Source organism: Macrobrachium rosenbergii, chromosome 4 (genome assembly GCF_040412425.1).
Source record: "Macrobrachium rosenbergii isolate ZJJX-2024 chromosome 4, ASM4041242v1, whole genome shotgun sequence".
Taxonomy (NCBI): domain Eukaryota; kingdom Metazoa; phylum Arthropoda; class Malacostraca; order Decapoda; family Palaemonidae; genus Macrobrachium; species Macrobrachium rosenbergii.
The window spans coordinates 2,717,649-2,733,249 of record NC_089744.1 but is presented as its reverse complement, the minus strand read 5'-3'; the positions used below and the strand labels follow the sequence as shown (position 1 = coordinate 2,733,249).

Genomic DNA, 15,601 nt, shown 5'->3' with positions numbered 1-15,601 from the left:
TTCCATGAAAAATATCAAAGGTAAGTACACATGTGCAAATAGACTTGATATATTTTAGTAATATTTAACACTAATATATAGTATCCTTCAAACAAATGGCATAAATGCATTGCATGTTTATCTTGAAAAGTTAGTCATTTTTTCTGGCCATTTGTTAAAATATCTAGCCACATTCTAGCCACCTCTGACAAGCATTCTAGCCGTGACTAGGAAGACCGATCTGGCAACCCAATGAACAGCATCCTGGCTCAACTTTTGGTGTCGTGTGGTGACGTGTGTGTGTGTGTGAGTGGATTTAAAAATGCTGATTGCCCTTATTCTTTGAATCTTATTGTAACTGATTCGTTTGAGTGTCGTTGAATTGTAATCCCTTTTGAGTAATTCATTCTCATTTATCTCTTATATAATTACCAATTTGATATGTTTAACATTTAGTTGTTAAATTAATTTTAAGTAAATTCAACAAGTGCATTTCAATATCCTTCCCATTTTATTTCATTTTCATGTGATCCAATTTTAGTGATTGGTGAATAAAATTTGATCTGATGAATTTGGTATAGTGATTGTGAGGTTCAAGAAATGTCAGAAGTGAAAGACTGATTCTTTATTATGTTGCTGTTGTTTTAGATTTAGCTGGCCTTGTGCCAGCACGGGCTCTTGCTTCTAGGGCAGCCTGTAATTCTTTATTATTCTCGACAGGTGTTTACAATGCGGAAAGCGGACGGAAAGGTAACGGGCGACCTGAGGCCCCCGCTGCGTCCACACAGAAATTGTGCTTGTTAACAGGCATAAGAAGACATATATAATGTGTTACAGAACATGTAAAAGGCAGATATATATATATCGGCGGAAAGGGCGTACAATGATGCATACAATGAGATACACAAAGAATCTGACATAATAACAAGTAACATATATGACATGATTAATGTACATATGAGGAGTGAAACACAAGAATGGAGAGGTGATTTGACGCCCTTACAAACAGTGGCCCCCCACCCCAGACAATAATTAGAGGAGCAATTATGGAGTGGGCCCCTACTCCTGGAGAACTGTGGGCGTGGGGTGGAACCAACATCTGAGGTTGGCTCGATGTGTCCTCTGGGCCACCTTGGACCCTGCTTTGGTGGGGGGTTGGGTGTGTCTGCGGGGAGGTACTGAGGGGGAACTCTGGGGCGCCTGCCTGCCTCCTCGTGTACTTCGCTGTCCAACAAGAATGCCTGCTTCAGTCTGTCGATGGTGACCCAGTCTTCACGCCCGTGGATGTCAAGGAGGTATGCCTTGGCGGCCCGCCTGATGATTCGGTGGGTGACCCCCGTAGAGCTTGCTTAAGGGCGGTCAACGGGCGTCCACCCTGACGAAGACGTAGGTGCAGGAGTCTAAGGTGGGTGGGCTCTATAGGTGGTGGTTCTGTCGGTGAACTTCTGTGCGAGTTCCCTCAACCTCGGTAGCGGGGGGTGTCGGCGCTGTCGGCCAACGGCGGGAAGAATTCTCCAGGAACGGCCAGTGTCTCCCTGTAGACTTTCTCAGCAGGGGAGGCATCGCCATTTGCTTTCAGTGCAGTGCGGAGACCCAGCAGGACACAGGGCAGCTGTTCCTTCCACCTCTCACCAGTGCAATGTGCCATGAGAGCTGCCTTAAGAGAGTGGTGGCCCTCTCAACCGTGCCATTTGCTGCGGGGTTGTAGGCCATTGTGCTGGGTAGTGTTGTACCCATCAGGCATGCCAAGGAGACCCAGAGCTCTGACAGGAAGGCTGGACCCCTGTCTGCGTTGATGCTGTCTGGCACTCCAAAATGGCTGATCCAACTGGAGAGGAAGGCCTCTGCACATGACGCTGTTGATGCCTCCTCCATGGGGGTTGCCTCGGGCCAGCGGGTGGAGCGGTCTATGATCGTTAGGAGGTATCTGGTTCCTCCCAACTATGGAAGAAGCCCGACGACGTCGATGTGGATATGGCCAAAGCACCGGCGAGGCTGGGGGAAGTCGCCAACCCCGGATTCTGTGTGAAGGGATGTTTTGCTCATCTGGCATGGGATGCAGCTCCTTGCCCACTGTCGGACGTCCTTGTTGATGCCATGCCAGACGAACTTGTCAGTCATGAGGTGCGCTGTTTTGTGTCCTGATGGATGGGAGAGACAGTCCACTATGTCGAACGCCTGCTTCCTCCTCGAGGCAAGTACTAGGGGGTGGGGGTGGCCTGTTGTCATACTGTAAGAGTGGGATAGGCCGTGGATGATGTCGAAGACCCGCCAACGTCTGGAGGCAGGCACCAGGGGGCGGGGGTGTCCAGTGCTAACGTCGCTCAGTAATGTCGATCCTCCGGAGCCGAAGGGCATGTCCTTCCACTTAAGTGACGTGATGGCTGTACGGCAGGCGGGGGTCTTGGGGTCAGCAGCCTGCTCACGGGCAAGGTCCTCGTAGTCGATCCGAGCTGTACTGAGTCGACCTCGATCCTCAAGAGGGCATCAGCTACTGGGTTCTTCCTGCCGGGGAGATATCTGATGGTGCAGGTGAATTCCGCGATGGCTGCGAGGTGCCGCTGCTGCCTAGAGGACCATGCATCCCCCAACTTCGTGAAGGCGTGGACCAGAGGCTGGTGGTCAGCCCAGATTGTGAAAGGCATTCCCTCCGGGAGGAACTTGAAGTGCCATACCGCCTGGTGTGCTGCGAAGAGTTCCTGGTCGAAGGTGCTGTAGCGGGACTCGGTGGGGCTTAGCCTTCTGCTAAAGAAGGCGATGGGCTGAGGGGTCCCCCTGATGACTTGTTCCAGGACAGCTCTGTAGGCGACGTCGCCGGCGTCCGTCGTCAGCTGGAGGAGAGCATTGGGGTTTTGGTGGGCCAGAGATGTTGCTTTGGCGAGGGCGGCCTTCGTCAGGAGGAGGGCCTTTCTGCTGGTCGGGGCCCCACACTAAGGATTTTGGACATCCCTTGAAGACCTCTGTCAAGAGGGCCATGGTGTGAGCAATCCCCGGGATGAATCTTCTGTAGTAGTTGACCATCCCGAGGAATTCTTGTACGGCCCTGATGGAGGTAGGGGTGGGGAACTTCTTGACAGCTTCGACGACATTGGGCGGATGCCCTCGGGGGATATCTCGTGACCCAGGAATTCCACCTTTTCGACTCTGAAGGTACACTTGTCGAACCTGACGACGAGGCCATTTTCCTGCAGGCGCTGCAGGACCTTCCGGATGTGCCGCAGGTGTTCCTCCCGAGATCTGGAAAAGATTAGGATATCGTCGACGTAGCAGACGCAGAAGTCCAGGTCCCCCAGGATGCTGTCCATCAACCTCTGGAAGGTCGCGCCTGCGTTCCTCAGGCCAAAGGTGAAGAAGGCGAAGACGTAGCACCCAAAGGGCGTGACGAATACGGTTTTGGGGATGTCCTCCGGCGCTACTGGTACCTGAAAATATGATTTTAAGAGATCCACTTTTGAGAATATTTTGGCCCCGTGGAAAGAGGCCGTCAGGTCCTGCATGTTTGGCAGGGGGTAGTGGTCGGGCTCTGTTGCAGTGTTCAGCCGCCTGTAGTTCGCCGCAGGGCCTCCAGGTGCCGTCCGCTTTCTGCGCCATGTGAAGGGGGGATGCCCACGGGCTGAGAGCCTTCCTGCATATGCCCATTCTCTCCATCTCAGCGAAGGCCTTTTTGGCCTCCTGAAGGCGCTGCGGGGGAAGCCGTCGGAACTTTGCATGCGTCGGGGGTCCTTCGTTTCGATGTAGTGGTATATCTCGTGTTTTGCCTTTACCTAATTTTACACGCATCTAAAAAAGTTACTTCAGAACTAATTGTCTCGACAAGGATACGTATAGACCTCTCATGACAATTTTCAATAAATCGGTTGCACATCTTGCTGATGTTAGGCTACATTCTTATCTAAGCTGATGGGATGCTCTCCCTCTTTTGATCGTCATCCTTATCTTAAACCGCCTTGTCTTTCCTTTGTTCTGTCTCGTTTTCCCACCAATCTCATAGTTACAGGCCCTTTCAATGCCTAGTTTAACTCATTTTTCTTACTGATAATGATGTCCTTGTTTCAGTTCACATGGGGAATCGTTGGGAAAATGCACATGAATCTAGCTGATAGGCTTGACATTGCTATCGAGGTGGAAGATTACCAAAACGGCTTCTATTTGCAGTAAGATAAACTGATTTTTTTTTTAGTGAATGGCACTTAGTAATATGGCCCAAATGATTGTTTAGACACGTGTTAAAGTATCAGTAGTATTGTATTTGCTGACTATTTTACTTACATATGTTACATAGAAGTAATCAAATAACAGAATATTAAAGAAAAACTACTTCAGTTTTGCTGGCAACCGTATTATATGCACTAAATGCATATAATACAGGTCCTGAACAACCTACTCTATGATATACATTTGTGGATTTTTAAGTCTGTGAGTGATAGCCTACTATTAACAGTGATGTAAGGATTGTTTGATTTTAACGTTCTAGCAAATGTCATTAGACGCATTCTACAGAGACAACACTGATTATAGGAATGAACAGATACCAATAATTCTAGTTGGATAGCTTTGCGTTTAATAAATGGGAAAGGTAAAAGTTATTAATAATTGAAATTCATTGATGAGTAAAATGTACACATAGGATACAAAACATAAATACAAATCCCGTTCACTAACAATAAAAGATATGGTACACTTAGACATCTTTTACATGATAAATGTTCACTTCTCAAAAGGACAGTTTCATAAGATGAATTACTCCCAAAAAACAGACAAAAATTAAATACAACTCTCTTACAAAAACCTCAATGGAAGATGTAACAGAACAAGAATTTTATTACAGAAAAGCGATATATCTAGGAAAAATGAGTTGTGGGATAAAGTCGTCATTGTGGGTCCATTACGTTTGCTTGCAATCATGATAGATAAGGGCGAAAAGAAAAACAAGAAACCTTATCAATCAATCAGCTGGTCGAGTTGATGTTCGAATCCCTTCCAGCAGATTTGCCATATTAACTTGGTTCAAAATAAACACAAAAAGGTATTTTTAATGGGTGTTAAATTTCACAGTTATATTTTTTTCCCCTATCTGTCTTATATCTTACCTGTATTTTTCAAGATTACGATGAAAATGTAAAGTATATTGTAAGAAGGGCACGAGAAAGTGAAATTATCGAACACCTGATACACTACACGTGAATATCGTCAGCTGTTGTTTGTTTTGAATCACAATTATTATCAAGAGGTATCCTAACCATTTCTTTTTCTTGGGGCATATTAAATCCGGCGTTTTGACAGTAAGTGCACCAGTCTTCAGCGACGTAATTTATGCGACTAAACAGGTTAGTTACTCTGATTAAAACTGACAAAGCTAAATGTCAAGTTGACAGGTTTAGGCCTTCCACAACGAAACGAAATAATAAAACTCGGGGTCTTATGAAACAACAGTTTAGTCTCTAGCCTAAAGGCTATACCAATTAAAGGAGAGTAAAGATTGCTTGATTTCTTCTTTACGGTAGGTTAATTGACCGTCCGCAATTTACACCCACCCACTGGGTTCGGCAATCCTTACCACGTAAAGTTTGCATTTATTCCCTTTGCAATTGTCGATAAAGTAAGCAAGTTAAGATGATAAAATTTGTCTTGATGACAGTATTGAAATTTGAATAAATTAGCTTATGCATAAACAGTGGTTAGGATAAGCGTGTTAAAGAATTAATTCGATTGTTGAAATTTAGTATTTTGAGTCATCATGTCATCCAGGAAGGAAAAGAAGCTGGATTATAAGGATGAAGCTGTCGAGTCTCTCGCACAGCCTAAATACTTGATAAAACTGGCCCTGCGGCTTCCAAAGAACCCCATGAGAATCATTAGGGCGTTTTGTTGGATAAGTATGTTACATCAAAACTTGTGAAAGTGAATATTTCCAGGAGGGAGCATGTAAAATCTTTTTTATTGAAAGATAAAACAGTTGATAATGCCCTTATTACATGATCCCTGACCTTTGCCTAGGAGGAGGCCATTTGTTCCTCAGAAACATTTTGTTAACGCCATGAGCTCTTAATCCCAAAACTTGAACCAAGGTTTTGCACACATATATACAAGCAAATGATGAGAGATTGACTATGGGCTTGACAATGGTACTCTTACAGTGAAGTTCATTTCTATTAAACTACTGATGTCACACAGTGATGTTACAGTGATGTCTTCTGAAATTCTGAAGACTATGACTATCATAGTTACTAAAATATAAAGGAAAATATTTAAGGTTTGAACCTTAAATAGACATGTGAACAAATATATAAGTATGGGTACACATTACATTTTATTTCATAGGTGTCAGAAGAATTCAGAAATAATTGCAATATATTTTTGATGGGGTTATTTCTTAAATCTGCCAAATACTCAGGTTTTGATTTAGAGCCCATTGGCTTTTTTTTTTTTTTTTTATGAAACGTGGTCGGTAGTTACCTTGTAGGCACATTTGTTCATGTTTCTATTTAAGGTTCAAACCTTAAATATTTTCCTTTATATTTTAGTATCTATGATAAGTTATAGTCTTCAGAATTTCAGAGGTCATCACTGTGACATCATTGGAAGTCTTGTTTTGAATTTTTTTTACCTTTACCCATTATTTTAGGAACATAGGTCATTTTAAAGTCTATTTGATTTGTCTTGGATTTTGATGAAACCTGGTAAGTAGGAACCCAAAACAAAGTACTGTGAAATTAATTTTTCAAACAAGCCCATACCTTACCCTTAATTGCCTTCCGCCCTTCCCACATTTTAGTTTTCAAAGGCTTTTGACATGAAGAGTGAGCTGGGATGATTGCTGAGGCTTATTGGACATGACATCACAGGTACACAACTTCTGAGACTAATGTTCTTTCTCCTAGGATGTTTGGAAAATATTTTTTGACAAATGGCAATAGTATGCATATGCTATGGTCTGTATTGAAAAACTGATTTTATTTTATATCATAAAAAAATCATTTACTGAATGCCATGTTTTATTAGGTCTTTTCAGGATCTAAACTCTAAATAATACCCATTTAATTTCAGGAGTTATTTTTCAAGTCCAAATGGGGAAAGAAATCATTTTTACAACCTTTGCACTGATCATCCTCCAGATTTTTAAGTCTGTGGTTGTTTGTGCAGATCCACCACACATCGTAATCATAGTTGCCGATGATCTTGTAAGTAACCATGTCATCATGTGTCAAGAACTGACTCTTACATAATGTATGATATAGATCATAAATTGGCTATTGAAAAGGAAGTAACCATCAAATAACTGATTTGGATTTAACATTTCACAGATTCTTTCTGCTAACAGTGAGGGCCAGGTATTTTGAAAATAAGCTGTGTTAGGTTTACTCCAAAATCAAGTGCAGTCATAAAAACATGCTATGTGTTAAAGAAATCTTGTGTATGTGTGTTTGCATTATAGTGTGTTGTTAATATTTGTGAACAAATTTTGTCTTCAGGGTTTTAATGATGTTGGGTTCCATGGATCTACCCAGATACCCACTCCTAACATAGATGCTTTAGCATACTCAGGTGTTATTCTTCAGAATTACTATGTGCAACCAATATGCACGCCTTCAAGGTCAGCCCTCCTATCAGGGAAGCATCCAATTCACACAGGTAAATAAAATTTTCACACATGTCATAGATTAAAAAAAAGAAAAAGTAAATGGTCAGAAAAGTGTGCTTGAGTATAACTTCATGCCAGAGAACTCGAGGCCATAGTAAAGAGGCTGTGCCGCTATCCAAGATTAAAGTATTTTAAAAAATACAGTATGCCACTTTTCAGTGTATGTATAGGCTAATAAAGGGAACATTAAGAATTCTAACTCACTTATTTGGTACAACTATTCAATAATAATAATAATGCCTGGTCATCTGCATACAGCAGCTCTGTGGGAACTCCTTTTCTGAATGCCTTTGTATTGAATCTTCCTCCATTCACATCATTGTATCATTTTAGGTCTTGTGTGTTGATGTATCATCAATTACTCATTAAGTTTTTCTCCCTGATTTCTCAATGTCTTTATAATTAGTTACAGTTGATAAGAACATCACTAACAATGCCATCTGTACATAGTGTTGTTTATGTAGTGATTTATTTATGGAAGGTTTTGTACATTTTCCATTTTACCCTCAAATACCTGTATTTGCTGCAATGTTACTTACAGTTTGATTAACAATATTTTCTTCTTTAGCACCTGTATTTGCTGCAGTGTTATATTACAGTTTGATTAACAATATTTTCTTCTTATCACCTGTATTTGCTGCAGTGTTATATCACAGTTTGATTAACAATATTTTCTTCTTTAGCACATTTTTGCCTTTTTGACCTTTTTTAAGACTTAACACTTTCTCGAAAGCTTTCAGCGTAAAAACTTTATCTACCTCACAGGAATGCAAGTATCTACAATTATAAATGGTCAACCTTGGGCTTTATCTGATACACATACCCTACTGTCTCGGTACCTCAGCCACTTGAATTATGTCCCTCAAGCTGTTGGTAAATGGCATCTTGGATACTACATGGAGAAATTTACACCAACAAGAACTGGTTTCTTAACTCACTTTGGATATTTTGGAGGTCATGCGGATTATTATAGCCATACTTCAGTGTCAGGGGTATGATAAGTCATTTAATTGGGAATATTTCTTGAACCAGTCTATTCTACAAGGGGAAACTTGTCTTTCAGCATATATGAAGTTTGTTGGGGGTAATAAGCTACAGTGGTTAGGGAATGAATGAATGGTTTGGGTTGCTTTTGTGATTCTTGCTATACAGATATCGGTCAGTGCATGTTTTTTAGGGGGTAAGTGGTGAGTGTCTCTTTGTAATGAAAAAGGATTTCTCAAAATAGATGGTTTCAAAGTTAATTTATTTTGAGAGATTTAATGCATATTTTGTATTTCCAGAGGAGAAACATTAAAACTAAACCAACAGAAAAATTTAACCACTGAAACAACTGAGCATATTTTCATTCCCCAGAATCTTTTACTTTTGTAGGCAATTTCAATCCGCATACTGTATGTCTATTCTCATATTTCACTACTCTGAAATAGTGTACAGTATTTTGATTCATTTTACTTCTTGTGAATTGTTATTCTCCTCTGGTAGTAATCAATATTTAAGTAAATTAATTACTTAGCTAAGAGTTTCTACTGATGGCAGCTTAAATTGTGAAAATTCGTGGTAGTTCTACTTTTCTGTTTATGTAGGTGACTAGCCCGCCACTTTTGGGATAAGAGAGGAACAACTCAGCCAAGAGCTCAGTTTGTTTCTTCTGGCTTAAGACCACACACGGCTTTGAGAGTCGCAGCTGAATTTGAATTCTTTGATTGAGATCTTCCCGGTTGGTGAAGTATTTTTGACGTGGTAGCCTTCGACACTGATTATTTAGATAGTTTTTCAGTTGAAACCATCATTGTGACTAGTTCTCTTGGAGACTTACTGATTTTTTACTTTACTGCTAGTGACCATGTCAGACTCTAGTTCTTCTAGTTTTTGGCATTGCAGCAAAGGCTGCAATACTCTATTGACCAAAGCTTCCTATGACTTGCATACCTTGCACACTGCATGTAGGGGACAGGTATGTTCTGTTGAATTGACGTGCGAGGAGAGTAAAGAGTGGGGTGAGAAAAAATGGAAAACTTTAGCTTCTCACCTTTCTAAATTAGAGAGAAACCATAAGAGGAAAGCAGCTTCTAGAGCTGAAGTAAAATCTTTAGCTAGCCAGGGTTCTAATCCGTCGTCTAGTAATGCTGATGTTCCTGTTGTCTCTTCCGCTAATTTAATTTCTCCCTTTTCCAGCCCTCCTCCGACTCCACCTACTCTGCCTCCTGGTTTCCGCACTTCCAATCTGGACCACTACACCAGCCTCAAGCAAAGGTTTGACCAAAAGTTCGGTCTGCTCGCGAGTTCTGTGGCCAAAATTGGGGAATCTATGTGTTTCCTCAGTGAAAAAAGTGCTAGTGCAAGTGAAGTGATAGTGGAGGAGGTGGCTGCCCGTCCCACTGACTCCTATGTGAAGGTCACTGCCATACACCCCCAACCCTTGGAGAAGGCATACTGGAGGCCCAAGGGAAGTCGGTGGGGCCTGCCCACATTAGTTGCCCCCTCAGTTGCACCTGTTGCATCCCAGGTTGTGACAAAAGACAGCCACTGGAAAGGTGTCAAGTATTCATAATCATATTTTGGATCGCCAGCCGCCAGTTCCTGTTGTTTTGACTTCTTCATCCAAGCTCTCGGTGCCGACTTTGGCTGGTTTAGCCTCTTCTAGCACATCTTTTTGCATGGGCCCACCTTCCGCTAAGGAGCTAGATCCTTCGTAGGCCCCTCTTCAGAGACAATTACATTAGGAATTACTTTCAGCGTAAGCTGGAAACGGCCGTTAAGTTCTTGAGCAAGGTGGTTAGGCAGTAACTACCGCCAGGTAGGCGGGAATACCCGCCTGCCCAGATGTAAACATTCAAGTTTGCTTTCAGCCGTCATGCGTTGCAGACGTGGTTTCGGATCTCCTTGCCTGACTGTCTTTAAGCTCTTATTATCCTGGTGGGATCTTAATGTATTTTTGTGCATATATTACGTGTGTTTGATATTTATTATTACAAACCCACAATTTGTGATAACCTTGCATAGCCGTCGTTCCCCTGCACTGTGTCTTGGGTTGATGGCCAAGGGCGTATTTAAAGGAGCGTAACCGAGTGGTAATGCTTCTCTCCAGTAGCCCTTTATTTAGATACTAAAGGCATTCCCCTGTACAGTCAGAAATATTAGATTGGGACGTAATATCTTCACTCCCCTACATTGATCGGGACGTAAGAGTTCACTTCCCTTCTTGGACTTCCGCCCTTCGTGTACAAGGGCATGACTGCTTCCTTCCTACATGTGCCGAGTGTTGTTTTCGCCGCCTGCGCTTAGAGAGTGGCGAGGCGGGTAGGAGGTTGCGGGCGTCATCTGTAAGTTACGCTTCCACAGCGCCCTTGGTGGCCTCCCCTCCGTCCTTTTCTCTCCCGTAGGTTCTTTCTTTCTCTCCTTTGGTAGAGATCTCTATCCTTCGCTCTCTTCTCGGGCGAAGACCGTGAGGGGGGCGGGCGTCAGGCGACCTCTTCTTGGGTACCTCCTCTTGCTGCGTAGGGCAATTCCCTTCGTAGTGAGAGGAATTTCCCTCTCTAATCATCTTTTCTTTTTTCTTTCAGGTTGACAGTGAGCATCGCAGACACAGCAGTAGTTGGTTGGATATCTCAGGGGATATCTCGCATGATGGAGTCCCGACATTCATTAGTGTTGCTTCGGGATCGGCCACAATACCTGGCTGGATGACATAATTCCATGTCGGGATCATTCTGACCCTGTTCCCGCCGATGTGGATCGTCACTGTCATTGCTGGCCTTCATGTATGCTGTGGCAATGCCTCTGGCATATCTGTGGTCCATCTGCTCCTGCTGTTCCCTGTGTTACGCTCCTGTTAACTCGACGACAGTCTCTGGACGTCTCTTCCTGGTCTCCTGCCGCAGCCGTCCTGAGCGTTCCTGTTGCTGCTGGTGACTTTCATGTGACGTTCCTGGCCGTTGCAGTAGCTCCTGCATTCTGAACCGCTTCCATAGCTCCTGCATCAGCTGTCCTGATCATGCCTGCTGCTTCTCCTGGTGGTCATGCCCGGGGCCACTTCTGTTGTGTTCCTGCCAGCTGCCCTGGAGGTTACGATGTCTGCCATCCTGTGGAAGATGTTGGCATAAAGGTGAAGGAAGTTGCTTTGTGGAAGTGACTTCCTGGCCGTTGCAGTAGCTCCTGCCTTCCGAACCGCTGCCGTAGCTCCTGCATTGGCTGTCATGATCATGCCTGCCACGTCTCCTGGCGGTCGTGCCTGGGGCCACTTCCGTTGTGTTCCTGCCAGCTGCCCTGGAGGTTACAATGTCCGCGATCCTGTAGATGATGTCGGCGTGAAGGTGAAGGAAGTCGCCCTGTGGAAAGTGACATTCCTGGCCGTTGCAGTAGCTCCTGCCTTCCGAACCGCTGCCATAGCTCCTGCATCAGCTGTCCTGACCATGCCTGCTGCTTCTCCTGGTGGTCGTGTCCTGGGTCACTTCCGATGTGTTCCTGCCTGACTGCCCTGGAGGTTACCATGTTTCGTGTCCACCGTCCTGTAGAAGATGTCGGAGTGGAGGTGAAGGAAGCTGCCCTGTGGAAGTAGCCGCCGTCTTCTTCATCTTATCTTCGATTTCATCTTCTGCTGCGTCTTCCCTTCCTCTCCCAAGGTCCAAGGGGGTCCCGGGAATCGGACAGACCTCCATCGGCTGAAGGAGAGGAAGGCTGCTTCTTCCCCTTGGTGCCCTTGGATGTCTAGGGAGTGCCTCCTTCCGAGGAGGAAGTGGGTCTCTCGTTGGCTCTTCCTGGCCTTTGGGTTAGGAAACAGATTCACATAGCCCTAGGTTTTGTGTTTTGGGAGCCGCGGGCACGCAGACCTCGGTCTGTGATCCCGTTCTGAGTCCTAGAGGTTCCGCCTCTAAGATGGCATCTGCTTCGGGCGCTCGTTCGCCAGCCGCTCAGAGTGCTCGAGATTCTGTGGAATATCGAGTATCCTGATCTGGTCTGGAGAGTATTTCCTCGGCCCAGTTCAGGAGCAGTGCGAGAGAAAGGGCCAAAGCACCCAGGTGTCTCAGCCCTTCCCACCAGTACCACAAGCATTCCGAGTGCTTGCCAGTGCTTGGTCGGGTTCCCAGCCTGGTATCTCGATCCTGGTGGTTCGAACACCAGAAGAAGCAGGGAAGAGATTCCCTTCGGGATCCTGGGGACTTCTAAGGGACTGACTCTCTTCCGGGAGACAAGTTTCTCTTGTTGGCTTTTCCTGCCCTCGGGCGGGAACCAATTCGCATTCTCCTGTGGGATCTGGCGTTTTGGGGGCCGCGAGAGCGCGGCCTCGAGAGGCTGCGCCCTCGTTACCAGTCTGGCTCTGTGCCTGGCTGGTTCTGTGCCTGGCTCTTTTGATCTCTTAGGAAACTGAAAGCAGCTGCTCCCGAATTTTGGGAGTATTGTGGGTAGCTCGAATTCTATGAATCACGAGCGCTCGCCTGCCGAGAGGCACAGGATGAGAGAAAGTGCCGAGACACCCAGGTGTCTGGGTGCTGGGACGCCAGGTGTCTGGGTGCTGAGACGCCAGGTGTCTGGGTGCCAAGACACCAGGTGTCTCGATACTGCCCTCCAGCTGCTTTGGTTGCTCGGCCGGGTTTCATTCTTGTGTCTCGAACCTTAGGGTTCGAGCATGCAAGATAGCAGACACAGAATTCCCCTTTGAACCTTCTTCTCGAGGGGCCTTTACCTCGGAGTTTAGAGTTCGGGAAACAAGCAATAGTTCATGGCAGACGAGTTCTGCCCTGTCCAGTTCAGATTGTGTTCATGCGATCGGCTTGGCTCGGCTCGGCCCCTGGTCGCGCTTACGAGACTGGCTTGGCTTGTACGCCCTGCCCAGCCCTTGGTTGCGCTTGCAAGACTGGCTCAGCTCGGCTCGGCTTGCCCCTCCCGCCTCCCGTCCACTGCATACCTCCCAGTGTAGTGCGATCTGCTCATCCCCACTCGGTTTTTTCCGAATCGGGTTCTCTGCTCTGTTCGAGTGAATTTTTTTGCTCTTCCCAGGAAAGTGCTTTGCCACGGCACAAGCGCTCTTCTTCCCTCGTGTAGCAGTAATCTCCTTCGGTTGATTATCGCTAACGGTCTGCCTCTCCTGCTGGTTTTACTAGCAGGACAGGTAGGGGTACTCTTTCTCCTCACCTGTTCTCTTTTCCTCTCGGTTGTTCCGAGAGGCGCGAGATGGACAGAGAGAGCTCTTTGGAGTTTGGCTTCCTGGTGTGCTTAGGGTGTTGGTCCCCCATTGTCTCGTAGTACAACCAGGTAGCCGAGGAGGGTTTCATGGGATCTGTCAAGGCTCCCTCCAAGGGCAGAGGCACAGGAGTTTCACGCTTCGGAAGCAGCGAGGGTCTTTCAAGTTGCGATCGCCCTCATTTTTCGGAGAACTTCGTGCCAATTCGTCAGCGCGAGGATCCCCGGGACAGGACCACGACTCCCCCAATGAATAATCTTCATCATTCACAACCCTTGCTGTTCCCGAGGGGGTGAGAGTGTCGGAGGCCGCCGCGGTCCTTGCTTCCGAGAGCGTTCTCAACCGGATGATTTCTTTTCTTTGGAGAAGGAGTTCATTCAGGTCGAGACACCAAGCTTCTCCCCTGCCTTGACAGAATATGAATTTATCTTGCCTCGAAGGGTCTGGCCGACTGTAGTTTTGTGGACAATTCTGGTGCTAAGAAGAAGGACTTTGTTCCAATTCGGATCTCCGGTTTCATAAGTCCTGAGTTGGCTCGACCCTTAGGAACGAACCTTACTTGGTTCTGCCTTTCTCTTGCAGAGATTTCTTAGCTACCTCGGTAATCAGGGTTCGTACCAGGGCACTGCCTTGTCCTTTGGACAATGGCCAAGACCTTGGGGACTTAGTCATCTCGACTCGACCTCAAGTTCAAGCCAACCTCCCCTCAACTCCTATTTGGGGATGAGAATAGCAATTCAGACTTTTTGGGTTTTTCCAACCCCCAGAAGAATAGAAGACTGCCTAATGAAAGTCAACCTTTTCCTTTCGTTTCAAACCTGTTCAGCCACTCGATGAGTCTGCTAGGCATGCTGGCAGCCATGGAGCAATTCGTGAAGTTGGGAAGGTTACATATGAGACCGCTTCAGTATTTCCTCAGGGTCAGTAGGGATAGGAAAATAGATCAGAATGCGTGTGTATTTCTGACAACAAAGGAGATCAAAGAAGACCTGAGGTAGTGGAACTCTGCAGACAGGTTGTCAGAAGGAATGTGTCTCTATGTTGTGAACCCTGACCTATAGTTCATTTCTGACGCGTCAGATCTGGGTTGGGGAGCTTTCCTGGGGGACAAAAAAATTTCAGGGGTATGGTCCCAAGAGGATAGAAGCCTGCACATCAACTTGAAAGAGTTGAAAGTGATCTTCCTAGGATTACAAAATTTTGCAGAGGAAGTCAGCAAGAAGAAGGTGGCGATCTACGCGGACAACACCACAGTGTTGGCATATATCAGACTTCAGGAAGGGACCCATTCGTTCTCCCTCTACGAGATGGCCAAGGATCTGCTACTTTGGGCGGACCAAAACTGAAACTGAACACAGTAAATAACTCAGTTCAGTAAAGGGAAGTGCCGTGTGATAGCAGATGAGCTAAGTCGCCAGAAACAAGTCCTCCCCAAGGAGTGGACTCTGGACTGTCGGGTTTATTCTGACCTTTGGAAACTATGGGGGGAACCCATGCTGGACTTGTTTGCAATGTCCAGAAACCATTGTCTTCCTCTGTTCTGCTCCCCGTTTCCAGACCTGTTAACTTGGGAAACAGACGCAAAGTTGCAGAACTGGGCCAATCTGGACCTGTATGCCTTTCCTCTGTTTGCGATAATCAGCCAGGTGCTCAGGAAATTTCAGTCACACCAGAACGCCAGGATGACTCTAGTAGCTCCCTTTTGGCCCCAAAAGGAGTGGTTCCTGGAGCTGATTGGACTCCTTGTAGACTTTCCGAGACTCCAGCTAGCACTCCAAGTCTGCTCAGACAACCTC

The 15,601-nt window shown here is 45.7% G+C and overlaps 1 protein-coding gene across 4 annotated transcripts in view; it reads left to right on the top strand.

The window, feature by feature from the left end:
• Positions 1-5,127: 5,127 nt before the first annotated feature.
• The window catches only part of LOC136829602 (arylsulfatase B-like), a 42,962-nt gene continuing 32,488 nt past the window's right edge, over positions 5,128-15,601 (top strand). Inside the window, exons 1-4 of one of the 4 annotated variants that reach the window (XM_067088466.1) lie at positions 5,150-5,306; positions 7,027-7,160; positions 7,452-7,611; positions 8,387-8,613. In XM_067088466.1, the coding sequence (XP_066944567.1) occupies positions 7,047-7,160; positions 7,452-7,611; positions 8,387-8,613 (501 nt within the window). In that variant the 5' untranslated portion in view covers positions 5,150-5,306; positions 7,027-7,046. Of the gene's footprint in view, positions 5,307-7,026; positions 7,161-7,451; positions 7,612-8,386; positions 8,614-15,601 lie in introns of all 4 variants that reach the window. The other 3 variants (XM_067088457.1, XM_067088461.1, XM_067088451.1) reach the window with 3 other exon arrangements.